This window comes from Onychomys torridus, chromosome 18 (genome assembly GCF_903995425.1).
Source record: "Onychomys torridus chromosome 18, mOncTor1.1, whole genome shotgun sequence".
In the NCBI taxonomy this organism is placed as follows: domain Eukaryota; kingdom Metazoa; phylum Chordata; class Mammalia; order Rodentia; family Cricetidae; genus Onychomys; species Onychomys torridus.
Genome location: NC_050460.1, coordinates 57,274,091 through 57,298,026, shown reverse-complemented (window position 1 = coordinate 57,298,026; position 23,936 = coordinate 57,274,091). Strand labels below are relative to the sequence as shown.

Below are 23,936 nucleotides of genomic sequence, written 5' to 3'. Positions count from 1 at the left end.
TTATATAGTAATTCTATGTTTTATTTAAATAAAGTGAAATAATTATTATTTTGGTCTTCTGAGATAGGATTTTGTTATGTAGCTCACATGTCATGATCTAGAACTCACTATTATGCCTCCAATTTCTTGGTACTGGGGCTTTAGGCCTATGTGATAAATTTTATTTTTTAGATTTATTTATTGTGTTTACAGTGTTCTGTTTGCATGTATGCCTGCACACTAGAAGAGGGCACCAGACTTCATTGATGGTTGTGAGTCACCATGTGGTTACTGGGAATCGAACTCAGGACCTCTGGAAGAGCAGTCAATGCTCTTAACCTCTGAGCCATCTTTCCAGCCCCTATGTGATAATTTTATATTCATTTTTTTAGATATAGGTTTTCACTATGTAACCCTGGCTGGCCTAGAACTCTATGTTGACAAGACTGGATTCGAACACACAGAGATCTGCTTGCCTCTCTGCCTTTGGAATGCTGGGAATGAAGACATACACCACTACAGACCATGGAGTATTTTTAGCACCAAATTCTGAAACTGCACAACAGCTGTACTCAAGACCAGTGTGAAAAGGCAGCATGCAGTCCAAGTAGGCTGGCTAAGGCCTAGACTTCAGGGCCAGCTACGTGGCCGGGTCCCCTCTGGGCCTGGTTGCTGGATCCAGACTTTCCAGGAAAGTGTGGGCCTCTGGGTAGGACACGTAAGAGGAGGAACAGCCTATGTGAAGACCTTGTGATGGCTGGTTTTATGTCAGCTTGACACAAGCTAGAGACATATCTGGGAAGAAAGAATTTTAATTGAGAAAATGCCTCTCTAAGGATCCCTGGGCAGGTGGTCCTGGTGATCCAGTCTAGGGGCCTTAATTGGGTTTGTTTTCTCTGCCAGCTAAAGAAACAAAAAGCAGGAAAGATCTGGAGTGTGAAAGGTGGCAGCGGAGAAATCGCCAACACTGCAGACAGAATCAACAGTTGAACAATGGTGTTTATCAGAGGTGAGGAAACACGCATGCAGTAGACACACAGGAAAAATCAGAGATTAGCTAGACTCCTCGGAGGCACACAGATAGGGAGAGAGGGGCTGTGGCCAGGTAATAAAGCTGGTGAACTTCCGTGATGGCCAGCTTCTTCCTCACCCACCCGACTTGAGAAAAGAGCCTGGCAGCTCTAAACAAAGGCCTTGTAGGTGGTTGTCTCCCACCAGCAGACCCCCTGCTGGCGGACGGGCTCAATAAGGCAAAGGATGGATCGGGACACGTCACACACAAGTCTATGTGGTCACCCACCCTCATGGAAGAGACATGGGAATCCCAGTGGATACCCTTCAGATCCTGATCCATGCCTGTAACAGGGATGTAAGTGTCTCTTTTTAGGATATTTTCGCTCTTACCAGGATGGCTGAAAGCCATCTGAGTTCACTACTGATGGAGGCTAGAGGTCACAAAAGACCAGAGGGGTCAGGTTGAACTGGTGGCCGTTCAGCCTATATAGTGAGCCTTATATAGTGAGTCTTATATAGTGAGCCTTATATAGTTAGCCTTATATAGTTAGCCTTATATAGTTAGCCTTATATAGTGAGTCTCTTATAATGAGCCTTATATAGTGAGCCTTATATAGGGGTCCATACTGCTGTAAGAATAACCCCAGGGAGGGAAAGGAGGGCTCTCCACTCAGAGGACCCTAAAAGGAGGCAGGGAAGCAGACAGACTGGTTCTCAACAGGCTGAGACTGCTTTATGGGAACATTGAGGGCTAGTCTTTCTGTAGGATGAAGGCTGAGCACACTTAGAGGGGCTGGGAACAGGTATATGTTTATACATCTGTGGGTAGCTTCCAGGCAGTTAGCTATTTCTTGGACTTAGACTGGAAGCAGGGTGGGTTGTTTTCCATACCCAGGCATATTGTTTCCATGGGTGGAGCAGATCCATCAGGCCAGTGCTAAGCTATTCTTTTTTTTTTTTTTTTTTTCTCGAGACAGAGTTTCTCCGTGTAGTTTTGGTGCTTGTCCTGGAACTCACTCTGTAGCCCAGGCTGGCCTCGAACTCACAGAGATCCGCCTGCCTCTGCCTCCTGAGTGCTGGGATTAAAGGCATGCGCCACCACCGCCTGGTGATGCTAAACTATTCTTTATGGCTAGTGGCTACTGCTTAGTACTACTGCCTGACTCAGTTCCTCATAACCTGAGGCTATTACCCCACAAAAGGGATTTATCTAACAGCGTACAATATTGTTAGGTCAAACGCAGCGATGGGCTAAAGATAGCCCAAGATAACTTGGCTGCAGATCTGCAATACCCCAGATCTCCACAGTCATAGACATGCTAATCAGTCAGCCCTGTAGACTCTTAACACGGGAGGTGCAGCTTCAGAACAGGAGTTAACAGAAAGAGGCTCAGTAGAAGGATAAGACTTGCCCAAGCATAGATGCAGGCTTCTCAAGAGAGGTGTGCTTCCTCATCTTAGCTGTAGTTGTATATACATTTCAGTGGCTCTCAAGGTAGATTCCATACAGTTGCTAAGAAACTCCTTTTCTCTCTGTCTCTCTCCTTCTTTTCCCAATTGAGTTATAGGATAGCTCTCCAGGTTCCTTGGATAGGGCTACGATCAATAAGATAGAACTGTGTGGGCCATGTGGAGGCCCATGATCAAGAAATTAAAGTCATCCTCAGCTGTGTAGTGATTGTGAGGCCAGTCAGGGTTACTTGAAACTATCGAAAACAAAACAGAAACACCGTGGGTCACCAGTGTTGCTCACGGGGTTAACACATGTCTTTTACTGTGGATGGGGTTTCCTATGAGATGCTTAAAAAGATCGTACCTTTAAGGGAAGGGTGCTGAGGAAGGCCTCTACATCAGTGAATCACGAGGTTGCCCCAATTTAACACCCTTGTTTGAAACATCTCTCTATAAAAGTAATATTGTTGGGGCTGGAGGCGGCTCAGGGGTTCAGAGCACTGGCTGTTCTTCTAAAGGTCCTGAGTTCAGTTCCCAGCACCCACATGATGGCTCACAACCATCTGTAATGGGATCAGATTCCTTCTTCCGGTGTGCGTGAAGACAGAGCACTCATATACATAAGATACATGAATAAACAAATATTTTTTAAAAGGTAATATTGTCTCTTATGTCAGTGACCACTCTCATAGCAAACAATTATTTGGCAATTCTTGGCTGTCAGTTTTCATCAGATTCTGGCCTGAGGGACTCCTTTTCCTCCCAGTGTCCCTTTAACTTTCCCTACCTTGCCGAGGGCTGGTGGCGCACGCCTTTAATCCCAGCACTCGGGAGGCAGAGTCAGGCAGATCTCTGTGAGTTCAAGGTCAGCCAAGTCTACAGATTGAGCTCCAAGACAGGCACCAAAATTATACAGAGAAACCCCGTCTATAAAAACAAAAAACAAAAAACAAAACAAAACAAAAACTGTCCCTGTCTTCTATCCTGCCTCCACTCCACAAGTGTGACAGATGGGGCATCCCCCAGTCTCAGAGGACTGGCCATTTCCCTACTCTCTTGGGGAGTCTGCTGAGAGAAGGTACTCACACTCAAGAATGCAGGCTTCAGGGCCTGGAAGGAAAGCTGGTATAACTGCCATCCCGAGTCCCTGGACTCTCACCCTCCCCTCCAAATGTAAACTCAGCTGTAGTTTTAGAACAGCTACTATGGATGTTCAAAGTGTCATGGACAAGTATCAGCTCAGGACCCTGCTGAGGGACGTGGGAGGCTGTCCTGGAACTTGCTTTGTACACCAGGCTGGCCTTGAACTCACAGAGATCCACCTGCCTCTGCCTCCCGAGTGCTGGGATTACAGGCGTGCACCACCACTGCCCGGCTCCCAGAATATTCTTTACTGACACAGGAAAGTAACAGTATTCTCAGTCTCAAAGACAGCCTTTTACACATTTTGCAAAGACCTTAGAACTAGTCCAAAACAGACTAAGCTGCCCTTGCAGAATATACAAAGACTAATTCTCAGGTGTTGTTTATTGCTAAATCAAGGCCAGGCTGTTTACATCAAGACACAGTCCTTGAAGTAGCTCCCTTTCTGCAGGCACCCTGACCGCTCAAGGTTCAGTCAGTTGTTTATGTGCATGGGTCAATGTGACGACATTACTAGCCTAAGGGAAACTATGTGACTTACGTTGTGTTTTGAGAATGGGTCAGGTCCTGAAAATGTAACTTATAATTGTCCAGAGTTTGGCTGTGAGGAAGAGCAGCCGCGGTGTGGAGATGACTGTGTAGAGCTATGTGTGAGCTGCTGCAGAATGTGTGAAGTGTGTGTGTGTGTGTGTGTGTGTGTGTGTGTGTGTGTGTGTGCGCTGATGAGAGATGAAGCATGAGAGAAGTGTGCGGGAGCGAGTGGACGACAGAGTGAGTGAATAATCTAGAAGTATGTGTGTGAATGCGGGTGTGAGCAAGCTGTGCCTCGGAAGTGTGTAAAGTGCTGTGTGGTGAGAGAGCTGTGTAAATGAGATGTTTAGCTGTGGCTGTGTGGAGATTTGTAACTGTGTGGAGACAAGGAAGATGAAACTGTATAGAAAAGAGATCTAGAAGAGAATTGTATGTAAAAAACAGATGTGTAGACATGTGAAAAGAGATGTAACTGTGTCTAGAGATGTATGGCCATATGTATAAGACATGTAGCTGTATGTGTAGAATGTAGCAATGTGGAGATATGTAGCTGTGTGTAGACAGAAGTAGTCAGAAACCATTCTTAAGATGAAAGAGAAAGTTAACATGAGAAACACCTATTTTTCTTATTTTACCAGTCAGATAGATAGAAACTTATTTCTAAATACCCTCAGATAGTCTAGCCCTCGTCACCTTTGTAGATTTTCTTGCTTTACCCTGGAGCTGATCTTGGAGCAGGCTCTCCAATAGGACCCCCAAGACCAAGTTCTCAGCACAAAGGGGATTTATTTTCCCAGAGGGACAGAGGGCAGGGAATAAGAGACAAAGACAGGAGATAGAGGATGAGGGAGAAGGGAAGGGAGCGAGGAAAGGGGGCAGGGTGTTTGTCCTGGAGGACAGAGCACGGCCTCTGGATAGAGAGGAGACAGACAAGGCACATAGGAAAATGGCGGTTTATGAAGGTACAAGGGGAAACCCCATGTTAGGATGAGTGCTTCATTTTAATTGGGCATGTTAATTAGGGGAGCCAAATTAAATTAGGGGCTTTTGATGCTGGACTTCAATACTTTGACAGCTGGACCTTGGTAGTCAGCCTCAGAAGGAGGAAGTGGCCAAATAAGGAAACGGACCTCAGGGGCTAGCTTTAGGAATGTAATGTAACTGTTTTTACCAAGGCAGAGGGAACTGGGGACAAGGACAAGGCCTGCCTGAGCCACATGCTTGAGTGGGCTAGGGTCCCTTCAGACATTTTTTTTTCTCTCATGTTTTAAGAGTCTCTCTGGGTCCTCCTGGCTATCTGGAACCCACTATGTAGTTCAGGCTAGCCTGGAACTTCACAGAGATCCACCTGCTTCTACCTCCCAAGTGCTGGGATGAAAGATGTGCACCACCACGGCCCAGCACACTTCTCCTAACACGCTGGTTTTACGTCTCCCCTCTGCAGTCAGCCCCATTGCTTAGTCCTAGATATCAAAGAACAGCCAGGAGGTGACCCTCGGCCGCAGGGCTGAGTTTATTTTCATTCTTTCTGTCTTAAGCCATTACGTTGAAAATAAGATCCAGAACTTGAGTGAAATCAAACCTGAGGCCAGGTATTGGGGTGAATGCTGGAAGACCAGAGAAGCAGAACAAGCCACAGCTTCCTCACCTTGCCAGTTCCCCAGCTGATCTTGTTTCCTCAGACTGCAAGCTTCTGGGTCCTCATCCAAATGACTCTCAACTAAACTATGCTGCTCGAAAGCCTGAATGCTTAACCAGCCAAAATGCTTCTAGTTTCTGGTCTTCACACCTTGTAGATCTTTCTGCCTTCTACCATCACTCCTTGGGATTAAAGGTGTAAGTCACCAAGCTTGGCTGTATCCTGGAACAGATGGATCTCTGCCTCTGAAATGCTAGGATTAAAGGCGTGAGTGCCACCATTTTCTAGCCTCTGTATCTAGTGGCTGTTCCATTCTCTGACCCCAGATAACTTTATTAGGGTGCACAATATCTTGAGGAACACAATACCACCACAGCTTCCTCAGCCGAAAGGCTCTAGTTCCTGTCTCCTCACACCTCATATACCTTTCTCCACCCAGCCATATCACTTCCTTCCTAGTGCTGGGACTAAAGGCGTGTGACTCCCAAGTACTGGGATTAAAGGTGTGTGCCACCACTGCCTGGCTCTGTTTCTCTCCTATAGACTGAGTCAATCTCATGTCGTCCAGGGTGGCACTGAACTCCCAGAGATCCAGATGGATCTCTGCCTCCCACGCGCTAGGATTAAAGGTGTGTGCCACCATGTTTAATCTAGTGGCTTGTTCTGTTCTCCGATCTTCAGGCAAATTTTATTAGGGTACGAAATATATCACCACCAGGCTCTTCACCTTGAGTGGGGGAAACAGAGAGGGCTGAAGTGTGGAGGGCCCCAGCACCCTGAACAACTGCAGCCATAGACTGTTCTACTCCGCACTTCCTCCATGCCACAGCTGAGCACAAAGACGGAGAGGGACTGCAGGTCGAGGGTGGAGCTGCATCACTCACTGGGGATAACATACGGAACCTATGAACTCCCCCGTGCCAACAGTTCTACAAGGCTGATTGGTCAGAACTCGGTGACTATGGGGATTTGGACTCCTGTACATCTAGAGCCAAGCCCACCCTGGGCTGTCTTGAGTTCCTTTACTAACCTTTCATTGCTTATCTCTCTGTACCTGGCCTAGCATGCTCTTGAATCGGGTAAATCCTTTAGGATGATTTTGATCCAACTGTTAATGTCCACAGACCCCAAAGCTAAGACTGGCCCCAGGCAGCATCTAAAACCTATAACTGTGACTTCCCGATACCCCACTCGTGTTGCATGAAGTTTTCCAGGGAGGTGTGGACAAATGTCTATTCCTCCCAGATAGGTGACAATGGCGGACCCAAAGAAGATCCTACCAGAGCTCCATTTGGGCAAACCAGAGTTCATTTGACTTACAGAGCATGGAGGAGGGGCTGCTTACTGGCATATGTTGACCCCAGAGCAGCCAGACCACTGGGAAGTCTCACTTGAGTGTAAATGACCGCCTTCTCCACAGCTGCAGAGACGGAATTCCCCTTCAGTCAACCTTCCATGTTCTGTGTATGATATCACCTCCCAAGACCACACGTAGCTGGGGCAAAAAGACACACAACATACAGCTGGGATGAGAGGCAAGGAAAGAAGTGGTTGCAATCTCAGCAAGGGTCTTAGGACCCTCCCCATCTTCTCCTTTGATGGGATGTTCACAGCCTCAATCTTGAGAATCTCTTGCAAGTAATCTGGCTGCTCTGATGATAATAGTTATGCTTGGAGGATGGCGTTAGAGATGCCTGCCTACTTGCCTCCCCCAGAAATGCATTTAATGACTGTCTTGACTTCGTTCTGCCATTAAAACATTCAGGAAACAGCTGTTCCTCTCTTCCTCTTCTTCTTCCTTCTTTTTTGTTTGTTTGTTTGGTTGGTTGGTTAGTTTGGTTTTTGTTTGTTTGTTTTTTTTTTAAGACGGGGTTTCTCTATGTAGCCCTGGCTACCCTGGAACTCACTCTATAAACCAGGCTGTCCTTGAACCCAGAGATCCGCCTGCCTCTGCCTCCCAGTGCTGGGATTAAAGGCGTGCACCACCACGGCCTGGCAGAACAGCTTCTTGTTAGAAAATATTCAGTGAAAACTGGATCTATGTTCCCAAAACATGGTCATTTATAGTTGACTTAGAATAATCTCTTACTCCCTTTGGGATGAGAGCTATGCTGTGATGGCTTTGATGCTCAGTGTGGGACCCCAAGAACATTCATTTTCATTAGAGGAGTCACCAAGATCAGTGCCATGTACCAGTACAGGCCTTGGTGCCCAAATGACCATTTTGCTTCCTCAAGTTGGCGAACTTTCTGGAGCCTGGAAAGTTTGGTCTGCTTTGGTCAGGCCAGTGGCCTCTGGTCTGTGTGGCGCTGGTTGTTAGCTATTCCCCCTCACTAAGGACGATGGTTTGTGAAGGGCTTCGGAGTGTTCCTGTCAGAGAAGTTGAATCAGAACATTTGTTGGCATTCAAAGGTTTTTATCCGCTGCTCACCCAACATCTAACTCCTCTCTCCTGCTCACTGCCACCTTGCCTCTTTTGGTTTAGAAATGTTATGAACACATAATCATCAAGACACACTAAACTGAGAGTTCCATGCCATAGAACTAAAGATGAGATGTGGGCAGCCTTCTTTGACTGAAACTTAGAAGTTCTAAGAAGCCAGGCCTGGGTAGTTCACGCCTGGAATCCCAGCATATGCACATAGCAAATGCACGTGCCGTGGTGCACATGTAAGAAGACAACTTTCTGGGCCAGTTCTGTCCTTCCATTAGCAGGAAGGGTTGAAACCAGGTCATCAGGCTTGCATGGCAACCCACTGAGCAATCTTGACAGCCTAGTTAATCAATTCATTTTTATTATTAATGCATGTTGTGTGCTTGTGTATGTATGTGTGGATACGCATGCTATGGCTCATTGGTTGAGGTCAAAGGACAACTTGGTGGAATTGGTTCTTTCCTTCCACCTTTGCATGGGATCTGGGACCTAAATTTGGGTGGCTGTCAGGCCTGTCAGCAAGTGTCTTTACCCATCCCCCTTTTGAAACAGGGTCTCACGATGTAGCCCTGTCTATAACTCACTGTGTAGATCAGGCCATCCTTGAACTTATGACAGTTTCCTTGCCTCTGCCTTCCAGGTGCTGGGATTTCAGACATGTGCCACCATGCTCAGCTTCGGGAATTTCTGTTTTAGATTCAAACTCCTGGGGCAAAGAGCAACAGAACTTCTTCCTACAAGGGAAGAATTAATGAGGTCCAACTAACTATATGATTGTTGTGATCAATATTAGCAATGTTAAACATCAAATTCATAAACATAATGGCCAATTTATTTTAACAGCATGCATGTTCAGTCACAGCATGGTTTATCTTAATGACCATCTACACTTATAAATGTGGCTGAATCCCTCACAATATAGGACCTAACCACAGCAATCAATTGCATAAACTCTAATTTATAGGAGTCACTTGATAGACTCAGATTCCAAATGGTGTACATGCTAGGATCAGGTTTGGAAGACTAGGAGAAGTCCCATGGAAAACTCAGACTTGGGCCTGCCTTGAAGTAACTTCTCCATCAATTCCTGTTAGGCAACCCAAACAGTTTGGGCTGACTCTTCTTATCCAAATTGTACAAAACAAGTCAGTTTCCAACAACTATGGCATTGGTGGTTATTATTTTGTTTCTTTGTGGTGTGTGTGTGTGTGTGTGTGTGTGTGTGTATAATATACTTTTTTAAGGTTATTTTATTTTATTTTTTTTCTTGAGACAGTGTTTCTCTGTGTACTGAAACTGTCCTGTAACTCACTCTGTAAACCAGGCTGGCCTTGAACTCACAGAGATCCACCTGCCTCTGCCTCCCTGAGTTCGGGGATCAAAGACATATGCCACCACCACCTGGACATTTGTTTGTTTGTTTTTTAACTGGCCAAATTCCAGAGCCCAAAGAGTTCTCATTGGAATTTTAGGTACTGGACTAGGATTTTTTTTTTTCTCCAAGAATCTTATCATTTATAATGAGCAAGAAAAGTTACTTTACAGATTAAGTTTTTAAATGTTTCTAAATGACTAGAGAGATGGTTTGGTGATTAAGACCACTTGGTGTTCTCCCGGAGGACACAGAGCCCCTGATTCCAGTACTCACACCGTCGTTCACAATTGGCTGTCTCTCCAGTTCCAGGAGATCCTCTGCCCTCTTCTTGACTCTGAAGGCATGTATGTGGGGTGCACATCAACACAGGCAAAATCCTATGTGCATGAAATAAAAATAATCTTTTAAAATTTTTTCTGGGGTTGGGGATTTAGCTCAGAGGTAGAGCGCTTGCCTAGCAAGTGCAAGGCCCTGGGTTCGATCCTCAGCTCAAAAAAAAAAAAATTCTGAACCTGCACTAGGAAATTTAAGGCAAAATAAATTTACTAAAAAGGAACAAAGACACACCCTTTTTAAAAAAATTAATGTGGGCACTCGAGGTCACTCAGCAGTTAAAGGTGCTTGCTGCCAAGCCTGATGACCTGAGTTTGATCCCTATAACCCACCTGCTGGATGGGGAAAACAGACTCCCAGAAGTTGTCCTATGACTTCCACATATGCACTGTGGCACATGCACACACACAATTAAATAAAATTAAGTCTGGCTTCTGCAGAGTATGTAGTCTGTCGCCCCCTGGCGACAAGAGTGTCTGTGCCCTGTGGGAAATCCCCAGAATTAAGGCAGGACTGGGTGGAGCCGGGGCGGGGCAGAGCTGGGAGAGGCGGCTCCCGGATGAATCTGACCAATCCTGGCGAAGCTCCTGTGACCCGCCCGGGGTGGGTTCCCAGTCTGGGACCCCCCGAGGAGGTGCAGAAGAGCAGGTGGGCTCCAGGGGGCCTCAGGTCTGCTTGATTTAGGAGAGCAGAATAAAGGAGCAAAAGGCAAGAAAGAGACCAAAATCTGACCTCCACAGCCTGCGTTTGTTAGCTCGGCATCGAGGGGCAGCAACTTTCCCCACCAGAACGGAAGCTGTGCACAGGGAGGGAACTGGTCAGGGCTCCTATAGGAGTGAGTCCTGGGCTTCGGTATCGATACAGCTGTAGAGGTTACGTGCAGGGCAAGGGCAAGACAGGCTTGAGGAATCTGTGACCGTTCATTTATTTATTAACTTGCTTATTTTTTTTTTAATTGCTCGTTCAGGCAGAGCAGGCTATCTTGAGAACTATCTATCTCAATAAACAATTCTGTCTGAGATACAAATGTGTCTAACCAGATAGTTTCAGGAGAGGGATTTCTGGTTTTCTACGGCTGGGGCATTCTATCATCCCCCAATCCGCACAATAAGTGACCCCAGCGTGTAGGAGGGGGCGGAGCAGTTGGTGTCCGTGGCCAGCTCACCTCTATCTTAGCTTTCTTGCCGGGTAAAAATATTGAGGTCCGATCCTGGAAGCCGGGGGCTGGGAGTGCGTGGGGGAGTCGGGGGGGCGTTCTTTGGACACCCCTGTCTCTAGCTAGTGGGTGTGACCTCATCTTTAAGCAAAGCCTGTTGCGTTTCCAGGCTGGACTTGGCATTTGGATAAGACCAACTCCGATTTTCCGACCAGCTGTAGGCAGTGTGGGCATGTTGTTTAAATTCAAGGTTTCCTCTACATAGAGGGGCAGGGCCACCCACGTGTGGGTCGTTGAGGGTTAGAAACCAGAGAGAAGTGAGTGCCAGGCTGCTGGAGAGACAGCTGTGACTCCAACATCCCTGTCAGTTAATGTTGCTGAGGCCGGTCGGACCTTGCACTTCCTGGTGAGAGGTTGAGGAAAGAGGGCTTGCACGCATCAGGGCCCCCGACCCTGACACTGTGGACTGGGTTCAGAGTGGCCAAGAAACATCTCAGGGAGATGAAACAGACCCAAGAAACCACCTCTCCCTGTAGCAGCGGTGGGCACAAGGGAGTGTGACGCCTGTCTGTGCCTGCCCCTCCCCAGTCTTCCTTCACTTCGTGTGTGTGTGTGTGTGTGTGTGTGTGTGTGTGTGTGTGTGTGTACTCTTACAATAATGGGAGAGGAGTCGCAGCTACAGATGTTGCAGCTGTTTTCTCCCTCCTCCTCCTCCCCCTCCCCCAACCTCCTCTTCCTGCTCTGTCTTTGTGTTTGTGACCCAAGGTCTCCTGTAGTCTAGGCTGACCTTGAACTCTTCTTACCTCTAGCTCTCCACTGCTTACAGGTGTGTGCCACCATGCCTGGCTTCCCACTGCAATGCCCCCAAAATAACAGTTATTCCTGCATATGGCAGCACCATGATTTTACCCATACTCCCCCTCTGGTGGTGTGTGTGTGTGTGGGGGGGTGTTATTCTGTCATATACCAAGACTGATTTCTTCTCTGTCTGCTTGTTGAGTAACATCTAAGTTGTTTCCAGTCTTCCTATGCTGCATCGGTGAGGTTTTTGAACGTAGAAGTGACAGTTTCTCCAAGGCAAACCAAAGACCTCCTGGCCCAGCGCGATTTGCCAACACCCAAACTTCTCTCTTGTCTTACTGTACCAGCTTAGGCTGTCATGGTCAGCAGAGCAGCAGCGACTTCAGCCAGTCGCCACTGTTGACACAAGACCCCAGACCTCACCTCAGACGGAACTGGGGACAGTTTGTTATGCAGCCCAATGGAGTAACATGGTGTGGGAACACAGATTTAGATTTGCACAAACACTGTGCTCCACTGCGGACGTGGTCACAGGGGACTTTACAACTTATAGAACAAAGAAAATAATGCATCAAAGTACTTACTGCAGTGGGGGCTGCAGGTCGGGGTTAGAGCAAGTGGGGGTTACTACAGGCTCCTGATAGTAGCTGGTGACAGTCTAAGGTTTTGGACTGTTAAAAGCTAGTGGTCTGCCAAGAATACATTTTAAGACGTTGGGTCAGACGCGGGGTAGACAGTGAACGCTTTCAGAGGGACGAAAAGAGCCCAAGATAATTTGGCTCTGGTCTGCAAGGTTTTAACTCCATAATCTCAAAGTTCAGTCATTTGGCCTTGCAGAATCTTTAACACAAACAAGTGCACCCCACTCCCCTTTCTTCTGGGAGCTGCACTTCATATCACCAGCACTTGGCATTGGCAGAATGAAACTGTTGATTTAATGAGGTGGAAACTGTTGAGGGTTTTATCACAGCTGTTCTGTTGTGAATTTAACTTGCAGGTCCTGTTTGCTGATATATGTAAGTCTCTTGTGTGGCTGTAATGTAACTGTGTATTGATTTTGATGGGTGGTGGGGCCTAGCAGTAAGGTGCAGCTCCCCTGATGCCAAGCCCCACCCCACCCCCTCCATGCTCTGCTGAGTCAGCATAATGGAAAGGCCTAGATGGAGGATAGACCCAGCCACCCTTATAGCCTCCAATCAAGATGAGTTGTTGGAGGCAGAATATCATGTATCCTAGGCTGACTTTGATCTTTATGTAGCCCGGGAAGACCTTGAACTCCTGGTCCTCTAGCTGCCTCAGTCCCTACCCACAAGTGTGTACCACCACATCCAGCCTGTTTGTGTTTTGAGACAAGGCCTTGCTGTGTATCCTAGACGGTCTTGCACTCAATGCCCTCTTGCCTCCCACTCTGCCTCCCCAGTTCCCCAGTGCTTGGATCACAGGATACCACCAGCTATTTGCTCGCTCTTCCCACAAGCATTTACTTGCATGCCCGATTCACTGTAGACTGAGCAGACCGAGGAGGGAATCGCTCCATGGCAGGCTCCAATCAGATTCTATACTTGCCTCTCATGGACCATCACTGGCTCTCAAAATCAAAACTCTCTTGAGCGCCAAGGCTTTTCCTGATTTTTTGGATGCCACTAAATAAAATATTCTATTAAAGGAAATAAGAAATGAAAAAAATCAGTGACAGCCATTAAGCCATCACTAAGGAAGCTTTTATTCAAGAGGAACCATGGCAACCATAGGGACCACTGCAGGAGAGACTGGCCCTACACCTGAATCCACCACCCTTCATCACCTCTTGTAGGGAAGCCCAAGATTAATACTTCATCTCTAACCAAAAGGGTATCCAGGTTTTTTCCATGCACAGTCTTTCCTAATCACATAGCTTCCAATCATAAGCTTGAAGTGGCAGTTCTGGAGTGTGGCACTCTATGGAAGCTGAACCACCTGTATGCACCTGACCTGTGCCTGGGGCTGTGCCAAATCATTTTATCTCTATGAGCCCAACTCCCAGTCTGAACAATGAAGAAAGTAATGAAGTAATACTCTGATAAAACACAGCTGTCCTCAAGTATTCCCAGGAGACTGGCCTTCAGGACATTGTGTGAATCCTGAAAGCTGTACATGCTCTGGCTCCTTATACAATGGTATGGTTTTTGCATAGAATCTACACGAATTCTCTTGTAGACTTTAAATCATCTTTATAATACTTACAATACTCTAATAACAATGTAAGTGCTGTGTGAACAGTTGTTATAGGAAGCAATGACAGAAAGTGTTCATATTCGGCACAAGTATGATTTCTTTCTCTAATATTCCAATCTACAGTTAGTTGAATTCATGGAGTCAGAACCTGTGAATACAAGGGATTACCACTCCCAAGAGCTTGCCCAGACAGCGTACTCATGGAACTTCAAGACTCATCAAGTCATTTTAGGTACTACAAAGGACAATTCACAAAGGATTACATGAGGCATAGAGAACACAGGGGGAAGAGAGCAATCGTGCAGTCAGGAAATATAACCAATCATTTATTATCCCTTATCATGATCTGATGGCCATATGACAAAGGTTCCATGAGAGGAACATTGCTGTGTTCCCCTATACCCAGAACCAATAGAAAGCCAGTCAGCAAGGGACTGGACAAGATGATTCCCAAGGCAAAAGCAGGGTGGGGACACCAAGTGACGGACTTGGTGGATTGTGTGACTGGAACTGTGTTTGGTCCTTGTCCCTGCTTCCTGATGCTGAGCTGTTTTAAACCCTTGGAATTTCCTGAGTGATGAGACCACCTCTTTTTATTTGGAATGATCCATTCTGGTCATACTTGAGTTCATGCTCGTGATGTGAGTTTGGTCTGAAGCCCTCAGCAGCCACAGAACGGAACCAGTCAATAGAAAAGCCAAATGAGAAGGGTCAGAAATTCCCCATCCCATGACCTCTGGAAAGGAGAAGAAACTAAAGATTAAAAAGACAAAAACCAAGATAACAACTCTTGAGGCAGGTGAGGTAGGATTGAAATTCCAAAACCAGTCTGGGATATATAATTAGATATTGTCTTAGGTCCTACCCCTAAGGGGGAAAGAGGAGAGCAGGGGAGGTTTTGTATGTTTGTTTGGATAAGGAGATTTAATGAGCTTGCAGGTTTGAAAATACTGTGAGGTGCTGGGAGGGTGATGTGCCCGGAGAGGAGATGGAAGTTTCAGACACCAGCCTCTCTCTGCCCTGTGCATCTCTTTCATCTGGCTGTTACTGATGTGTATCTTTATAATAAGCCAGTAAACAAAGGGAAAATACCTATTTGAGTTTCATAAGTTGTTCTAGCAACTTATTAAACCCAAGGAGAAAGTCAGAAGAGCACCCAATTTGCATAGCTGATCAGTCAGAACACAGGAGACCTGGACTTGAAATTTTCATTTGAAATAGGGTCAATCTTGGGGACTGAGCCTTTCAGCTGGTGGAAGTTGATGGTAACTCTGGGTAGATAAAGTCGGGATTGGATTACATTGTAGTATTAACTCTATTGCTGTGAAGAGACACCATGACCAGGACAATACTTATAAAAGAAAGCCTTAACTGGGGGGCTTAAAGTTTCAGAGGCTTTAGACCATTATCATCAGTTACCATCATGATGGGGACATGGTGCTGGAGCCACATCTAAGAGCCACATCCTGATCTGCAGGCAGAGAGAAAGAGACTGGACCTGGCACTGGCTTTTGAAACCTCAAGACACCCTTACTCCAACAAGGCCACACCCCCTAATTCTCATAATCCTTTCAAACAGCTCCACTCCTTGGTGACTAAGCATTCAAATATATGAGCCTGTGAGAGCCATTGTTACTCACACCTCAAGCTTAGCATTGGTGTGGAGACAGTTCATGCAGCATTCAGTATGTAAACCCACCCCATATTTGTCAGGAGAAGTACTGTGTGAGTGTGTAGAGGGGCAATGTCATCTGAGGTAGGTCAAATCGAGATGGCCATGAACAAGAGTGGGTCTCAACCTTCCTGAAGCTGCGACCCTTTAACACCGTTCCTCATAGTGTGGTGACCCCAACCATAAAGTTATTTTGTTGTTGCTTCATAACTGTAGTTTGGCTACTGTTATGAGTTGTAAATATCTGAAGTTTGGGGCACAGCTCAGTAGCACAGCATGTGACTAGCACGCCGGAAGCCCTAGGTTTAATCTCCCTAACACCAAATGAATAAGCAAATGGCAAAAGGGATCTAACTGCTCTTTTCTGTCAACAAGGCTGAGCCTTCAAGGATTACCTGCTCTTGAAGACCCCCCACTTTCTCATGCCATTCCCCTGAGGATTAGGTTTCAACGTGAATGTTTTATGGGGACACAGATATTTGAAACATAGTACCAGCATAGTGATTAGGACTCCCCCACCCCTTGTGCTAGGTTACATTACTGGGGTACACTAAACTATGTGGGAGTAGGGGTACAGTTCCAAACAAAAGTGGGGCTCTCTCCGTAAAAAGGAAGGGGGCAATAGTTATTGTCTGAACAGTTACTGATTGCCGGCAGTCTTTCCCGAGATGAACGAAAGAAAGAATGGGAAATACTAATTCAGCACCTGGGCCTATTTCAGGGCCATCAGACTGCTGTCTCTTCCCAGTGGCAGGGAACCAGCCCATTCTTCCCTCCAGCAGTTAGCTGGAGCCTGCCTTTGAGTTGATTCTTTCGGGTATTTTTGGCCCGGTAACAGAAAGTTGCTCGACACGGTTATGTAAGCGAGCAGGTTCATTAGGCAGAGTCCACGTGCATCTTCTGTTCTTGCTACCCTTCCCCTTTGTTTATGAATGGACAGAGCAAACCCCGAGAAAGGCAGCTGAATGCCGTGCACAGAGAGCTGGCCTGTCTGTGTGATTATGTAATCTCTCCTGCCACTGGCCAGAGGCTCTGGTGAGCAGAAAGGCAGAGGCACTGGGCCAGGTTCTGAGAGAGCTGTCTGTTTACCCTTTCCTTGAATCCAGTCTTCAAATACTACTGTGCCTGAGACCTTGCCCAACCGAACCCTATGGCCTTCAGCTTTTGCCATTTGTTACTGTCTAAGAAAGGCAGTGGGGCGCTTCCCAGTCCTGTTTCCCAGACAGACTATGTTGGTGTCGTGTGGGACCTGAGACAAGACCCTACAGCTGCAGTAGTCACAAGAGCCTGGACAGTGGTGAGCATCCAGGATGTGGTCCTGCCCAGCTCTTCTCAGAGACGGCAAGAGTCAGTGTGCTGTTGCTGCAGAGAAATACTTATGGTAACTAGCTTGTAAAAAATTCCACTGCTGCTTCTGGAGGTTTCTGTCCAGAAGAGCATCACGGTGCAGTGGGAGGGTGTGAAGAAAACCACTCCATTAACAAACCAGGAGCAAATAGGGAGAAGAGGAGACTGGGGTTTCACAATCCCCTTAAAGGACATACCCGCGTGAACTCAAGACCTCCCCAAAAGGCTCTGCCTCTACCACGGTACCTCTCACTAGCAATTCCCTGGCGACCAAGCCTTTAACACAAGCACCTTTGGCGGACATTCGGCATTCAATCCATTGCAGAGACCTCCACACCTAAAGAGACCCCATAAACATAAGGGGCTACAGTGGAGGGCTGTGATGGGAGCCGATCTGAGAGATGCTTTCCTCACAGAAGTCCAGAGGGCCAGAGCTGGGGGTGTCTTGTTCACCCTTTACAATGTTTGGGGTGAGAGTGGACCTTCAGTCAGGCTCCAGGCTGAGCAGCACTGAGGGAGGTGCCACAGTGATCTCTGTTAGTAACTGATGTCCTTGCATGTGTCCAGGTGTACGCATGAACATCCAGCCCATGAACCTAGGAGGTGTGCCCTCCAAGAGCTATGGAGTGCTGTTACCATGACTTCAACTGTCTGCACATCCCTGGGGATCACGATGAGAGACAGGTAGTTAGACTCAATGTGTGTGTGTGTGTGTGTGTGGTTTTGTTTTTGTTTTAGGTTTATCTATCTATCTATTTATTTATTTATTTACTTATGATTATAGTGTTCTGCCTGCATATATGCTTGCAGGCCAGAAGAGGGAACCAGATCTCATTGTACATGGTTGTGAGACACCGTGTGGGTGTGGGAATTGAACTCAGGACCTCTGGAGTGCTATTAACCTGTGACCCATCTCTCCAGCCCCAATAAAACCTTCTTTATGCCTAAAATTCTTGCCTACCTACCAAGTAAATTAAAGCATTATTTTTTGTTTGTTTGTTTGTTTGTTTGTTTTGCACAAAGCATACAGAAGCCTGAATACATCAGTGTGTCTGATATAAAAAGGATATCAATCAACCACATGTAAATCGCCTTCTTCCAGGACTGGAAATCAAGAATAGGTCTTGCCGGGCGGTGGTGGCACACGCCTGTAATCCCAGCACTCGGGAGGCAGAGGCAGGCGGATCTCTGTGAGTTCGAGGCCAGCCTGGGCTACAGAGCTAGTCCAGGACAGGCACCAAAGCAACAGAGAAACTCTGTCTCGAAAAACAAAAACAAAAACAGAATAGGTCTCATCAGAGAGGAGAACAAAAATGTGGACTTTTAAAGGGCAGTATGTCCTGATAATCCTAGGGGGAAGAAGAAAGAGAGTGGGACCTCTGGGGAGGAGATTTACTAAGGATGAGGAAGGCCAAGGCCCTGCCCTCCCGCAGTGTCCAGCTGGGTAGAAGGAATGCAGATACTGCATAGGGCTTTGTGACCCTCTGTGAGCGGAGGCCTGGGGGAAGCTGGTAACACTATGGTAAGGAGGTATCCCACTGCCTGTTTTGTCTTTCGCCTCTCTAAGGAGCTCCTGGGTGAACCTGGCCCCTGATGTTAGCCAGCAGCCTGGTACCTGGAGTGCTCCAGCTGGCCGCTCTGCTCTTGCTTCTACACCATCTCATCATTGACTACGGAAACACTGAAGCCTGCCTGGCAGGTGACTTTGGGTCCCCAAGCTACCCTTGATCTAGAGTTACATTTCACCAGAGTCTGTGGGTCCTTACTTCTTGATAAATAATCTATTTATTATTATTGTTATTAAGAAAAGGTTGGACTGAGTGTGGTGGCACACCCTTTTATTCCTAAGCATTTGGGAGGCAGAGGCAGATCTTTGCAAGTTCAAGGCCAGCCTGGTTTACATAGTGAGTTCCAGGACAGCCAGGACTCCACAGAGAAACCCTGTCTCCAAAAACTAAAATAGAATTAAAAAATAACCCCAAACAATCATTTACTATATCTTTTACTGATTTACTGGGCTGGCTGTGCGATCTGCTGATGTCAGCTGTGTATTCGTGTATTTATGGCACTAGGGGTCACAGCCAGTCAAGGCTGGGCTGGGGCAAGCCAGTGATGCAGAAACATCTGTCTTTTCTCTTGTGATTCAGATTGGTTAGCCTAGAAATGTTCTTGTGTGGTGGTGGCAGAGGTATTACAAGCCACACCCAGAGCACGGTGCTTTCTGATCCTTTAGCTCACTAACCATTGGCCAACGAGACTCATGCCTCTGAGTGCAAAGGGAGGAATTGGAAAGTCAAAGACACACATCCAATTAGGTGGACCTTTGAAGGTACTCCACCCCAGTTACCACCATCCTGTTATCATGGTGTCTCTGCCGTGTGCAGAGTGTTCAGTCCTGCCATCATCCAGTTATCATGTGTGTCTCTGCCATGTACAATGTGTTCAGTCCCACCAGAAGCCCCAAAGTGTCACCTAGCCAGTGTGGGGACCACAAGTCCTGCATTGGAAGATGATGTTAATTCTATATAGACCTTTGTTTTCTTTCTTCCTTTCTTTCTTTCTTTCTTTTCTTTTCCACTCTGTCTCCCTCCCTCTCTCCCTTCTCTTCTCTCTTTTTGACAGTCTCACTATGTAGTAGGCCTGATTGGCTTGGAACTCACAGAAATCCACCTGTCTCAGCCTCCAGAGTACTGGGATTTAAGGCATGTGCCACCATACCTGGCCTTTTTTTTTTTTTTTTAAAGATTTATTTATTATGTATACAGCATGTATGACTGCAGACCAGAAGAGGGCACCAGATCTCATTACAGATGGTTGTGAGCCACCATGTGGTTGCTGGGAATTGAACTCAGGACCTCTGGAAGAGCAGTCAGTGCTCTTAACCTCTGAGCCATCTCTCCAGCCCATATACCTGGCTTTTTGTATGCCTTTATTGACACATAGAGCCAGGGTCTGAAACAAGAAGTCTCTCTGCATTCAGAAATGTAGCAGAAATGTGTGAAGCACTCAAAGGGAGAGGTGGCAGGGGAGGGAGATATGGAGCTCTTGGGGGAGAGTCCAGAACTCAGCCTGGAGGAGGCTCAGCACCTCCTCCCCAACTCACCTCAGCCCTACAGCACTTTCAAGGGACGTGGATAAGGAGCTGGAAGAGATGGAAGAGGAGCAGGCTGTGTGCCAGGGCTACCAGGCATGGAGCCCATGGGAATAGCTCCAGGGTTGTACTCTGTAGAGGCACGTGCCCAGCCTTGTGGTGCTGAGCAGTGCCACGGAACTCTGTGAGAATCACTCCGGGAGGCCCCTGCTCTGGCCTGTCCCCAGTGCTGGTGAGACTTTCAGTAGCTTGGAGTCATGAGAGGTTTCAGGGAGCCAGTGCCTCACAGGTACCCCTCCACTAACTCAAACTCAGACATATGCCTGTGCCTCCTCAGTCTTCCAAGGGGCAGGAATGCTGGCCAAGAAAGTCCAGTATGCCACCATCGGGACTGGGAGCTGCGAGCTGTGCACAGCTTCGGTTAGTGTGAATCCACTCTCCACCAGCCCTACTGTGGGAGGACACTGGGATTCTGATGCTCTTTGGCCTGGGTTTGTCTGCATCCAGCCATTTTCTATTCCACTCTGGTAGGACACAGTGAGCTATAAACGCACTTACTGAGTGACCAATGTTTGCACCACTATTCTGAGATGAGAAGTCAGTTGGGTAACTAACTGATTGTCCAGAGTTGCCAGGGAAATCAGTCAAGTCAAATTCTCCTGAAACAATAGACTGTCTTGTTTCACAAAGTCTCTTTCCCCATTGCCTGTCCCCCAAAGGGACTGTGGCTTGCCGTGGGATGTCTTTCTGTATGTTGTGAATATGTGTGGCTCCCAATGGATGATAAATAAAGCCGTTTTGGCCTATGGCAAGAAAGCTTACAGCCAGTCAGGAAATCTAAGCAGAGACACAGAGAGAAGAAGGGAGGAGTCAGGGGAGACAGAGAGCCTGCTGCCAAAGGAGCAACAAGATGCCAGCAGACCGGTAATGCCACGGCCACATGGCAACATATAAATTGATAGGAATTGGTTAATTTAAGATGAAAGAGCTAGCTAGCAAGAAGCTGAAGCCATAGGCCATACAGTTTGTGATTAATATAAGCCTCTGAGTAATTATTTTATAAGCGGCTGTAGGAGCTCAGTTGGGAGAGATTCATATGGACCACAAGGCTAGGTAGGACTGGAGAAACTTTCAACTACAGTGGCTGGGTATGGGGGTTTTAACTCAGACCTTCTTCCTTTTGTAGAGTGTGGTGATTGAAAGGGTGGGCCTTGGGTGCTGCTGACCTGCTGGGGAACTATCTTCACATTGGCCCTGTGCCTACAGGTGTCTGGATGGGGGAAGGAGTAGCTGGATCCATCCTGGATGCTGCCTCACTCTTACCCAATCTGCTGTAGAGTTCCTTTCCCAGGGTGCCTTACCTGGCTGTGTCCTGTATCTTCGCCTTCATCCTCAGTTTTGGTATGGGCCCTGATGAGTGGTCCCTGAGGGCCTTTGGCCTTTGAGCTTTGCTGAAAGAACAATGGATGTCTGAATGAGTGATAAAATAAGGGTGAATGCCATATCACCTGTAGACCCAAGAGCCACCTACTAAGGCTTTTGGGATGGAGCTGGAGGAGCGCACCCATGCTCACTGCGGGGAGGCCAGGGAGAGGCAGGGCAGGGAATTCTAGCTGGCATTCTCTTGTTGCCTCTCTCTTGTCCCATGTGAAGCTGCAGTGGCGAGGATCCTGGCAACAGAGCTGTGTGACCAGATAGCCTGACCTGCTGCCTACATGGTCTGTGGGACAGTCCTGCAGACAACATTCTTTCTGGTGGGGCTGTTGTTCCCCTTCATGTGGTAGGTAGGTAGAGGGTCCTGTTTTAGTTTTTGTTCTTGTTGCCATGAACACTCTAGGGCCAGGAGACCTCCATCCAGAGAGACAGAGGGACCCTATGTCAGCAAAGGGGGAAGTTGACTTCCCTTCTATTGACGGCTAATGAGAGCGGTGCTCACCAGCTCTGGGGTCTCTTCCAACCCAAAGAAGGGTTTGTCCCTTTTCCTCTACATCCATTTCCTCTGTGCCTGTGTGGTCATCTACACTCACTTGTTCCTTCCTTAGATCAAAGACAAGACCATCCTAGCAATCACTGAGGAAATGTGCATACTCACCCTTGCCTAGGAAGACCAGGAATGGAATCTACTGAGCTCTAGCTGTAAAGGTGTGACTGGGGCCGAAGCCAGTTGCTGCCCTGCATTCACTCACTCCTGCATAGCTAAGGCTTAGCATTCAGTCAGCGATGGGACAGGACATTGGATCATTTGGTGTACACTGCCTATGAAGATGAGCAACTCACAGGAAGCCAGTAAAAACATAATTGCAAACGTGGAGAAACTCAGGGGAAGAGAAACAGGTGGTGTTGTGTGCATGGATTTTGATCTATTAACTTTGCTGATATATAACTAACATATAATCATATTTATCCTTTTTAAGTATGCATTTTTAGACACATGTATACACCCATGAAATACCACCACAATCAATGAATGGTTCACATCATCCCCAAGCATCCTCATGTTCCCTGGACCCTCAGCCTACCCTAGGCAACCACTAGCCTAGACAACCACTGTCCTTTCTGACAGTATCAGATATAACTGTTTTAGAATTTTATATAAACCATACACTATTGTACTTCTGTGTCTGGTTTGCCTCAGATAAATTTTTTGAGATCTAGGTACATATTACACATACTAGCACATGTTCTTTTGTGAACATTTTCCACATATGGACACTCATTCCCTATGGGTGGATATTCAAGTTGTTTCTAATTCTTGACCACCATGAATAAAGTTGATATCAATGCTCCTACACCAAATGTTGTATAAATATGTTTCATTTCTGGTGTGTCTTTGTTCGGGCTCCTATAACACAATACTATAGACTGGGTGATTTATAAACAGAAATTCCTCAGAGGACAACAGTTTGGTCCCTAGCACCTGGGGTGGTTGACAGCTGCCTGCAATGCCAGACCCAGGGATCTGACACCTTCATCTGTCCTCTGTGGGGACCAGCACCAGCACATGTGGCATATACTCACACAGCACTCATATGCACACACATTTAAAAATTAACTTGAAATTGACCAAGAGAATGTAAACTCTAAGCAGAAACATGGTAAACCCATTCACTGTGCAAGCCTGGCAACCTGAGTTCAAGCCTCAGAATCCATGTAAAGGTAGAAGGAGAGGACCATTATCACAGGGTTGTCGTTTGACTTCCACATATGTGCCATAGCACACATGCATGCACATGCACACATGTGTGCACATGCATGTGTATACACACACACACACATACAAGAACATAAATTTATGGCCCTGGGTTTGATCCTCAGCTCAAAAAAAAAAAAAAAAAAAAAAAAGAAAGAAAAGAAAAGAAAAAAAAAGAAAAGAAAAGAAAAGAAATTTAGAGGCTAAAACCTTAAAACATTTAGAAGAAAACAATCTTTGAAATATTGGCATAAGCAAAGGTATTTCTGGACACAAGAAAGCATGAATAATGAAATTTTAATTGATAAATTGGACTTTATCAAAATAAAATTTTCCATTCTTAGAAAGACTGTCATCACATTCTGAGCAGTGGAGGCACATGCCTCTAATCCCAGCACTCAGGAGGCAGAGGCAGGCAGATCTCTGTGAGTTTGAGGCCACCCTGGTCTACAGAGTGAGTTCCAGGGCAGCCAGTGCTGTTACTCAGAGAAACCTGTAACACAAATTTTTAAATGGTCTTTCAATTCAAACAAACAAACAAACAGACAATAAATAAATAAATAAA

General features: G+C 46.7%; 1 protein-coding gene across 1 annotated transcript; it reads left to right on the top strand.

The window, feature by feature from the left end:
- The first annotated feature begins 893 nt into the window (after positions 1–893).
- Positions 894–22,358, top strand: Slc2a11 (solute carrier family 2 member 11). Its single transcript, XM_036167168.1, is given in 12 exon segments — positions 894–988; positions 17,658–17,690; positions 17,693–17,774; positions 18,677–18,799; positions 20,199–20,297; positions 20,409–20,413; positions 20,471–20,607; positions 21,368–21,389; positions 21,392–21,447; positions 21,519–21,592; positions 21,833–21,969; positions 22,121–22,358. Coding segments are annotated over 12 exon segments (909 nt in total). The 5' UTR covers positions 894–972; the 3' UTR covers positions 22,246–22,358.
- Positions 22,359–23,936: the final 1,578 nt, after the last annotated feature.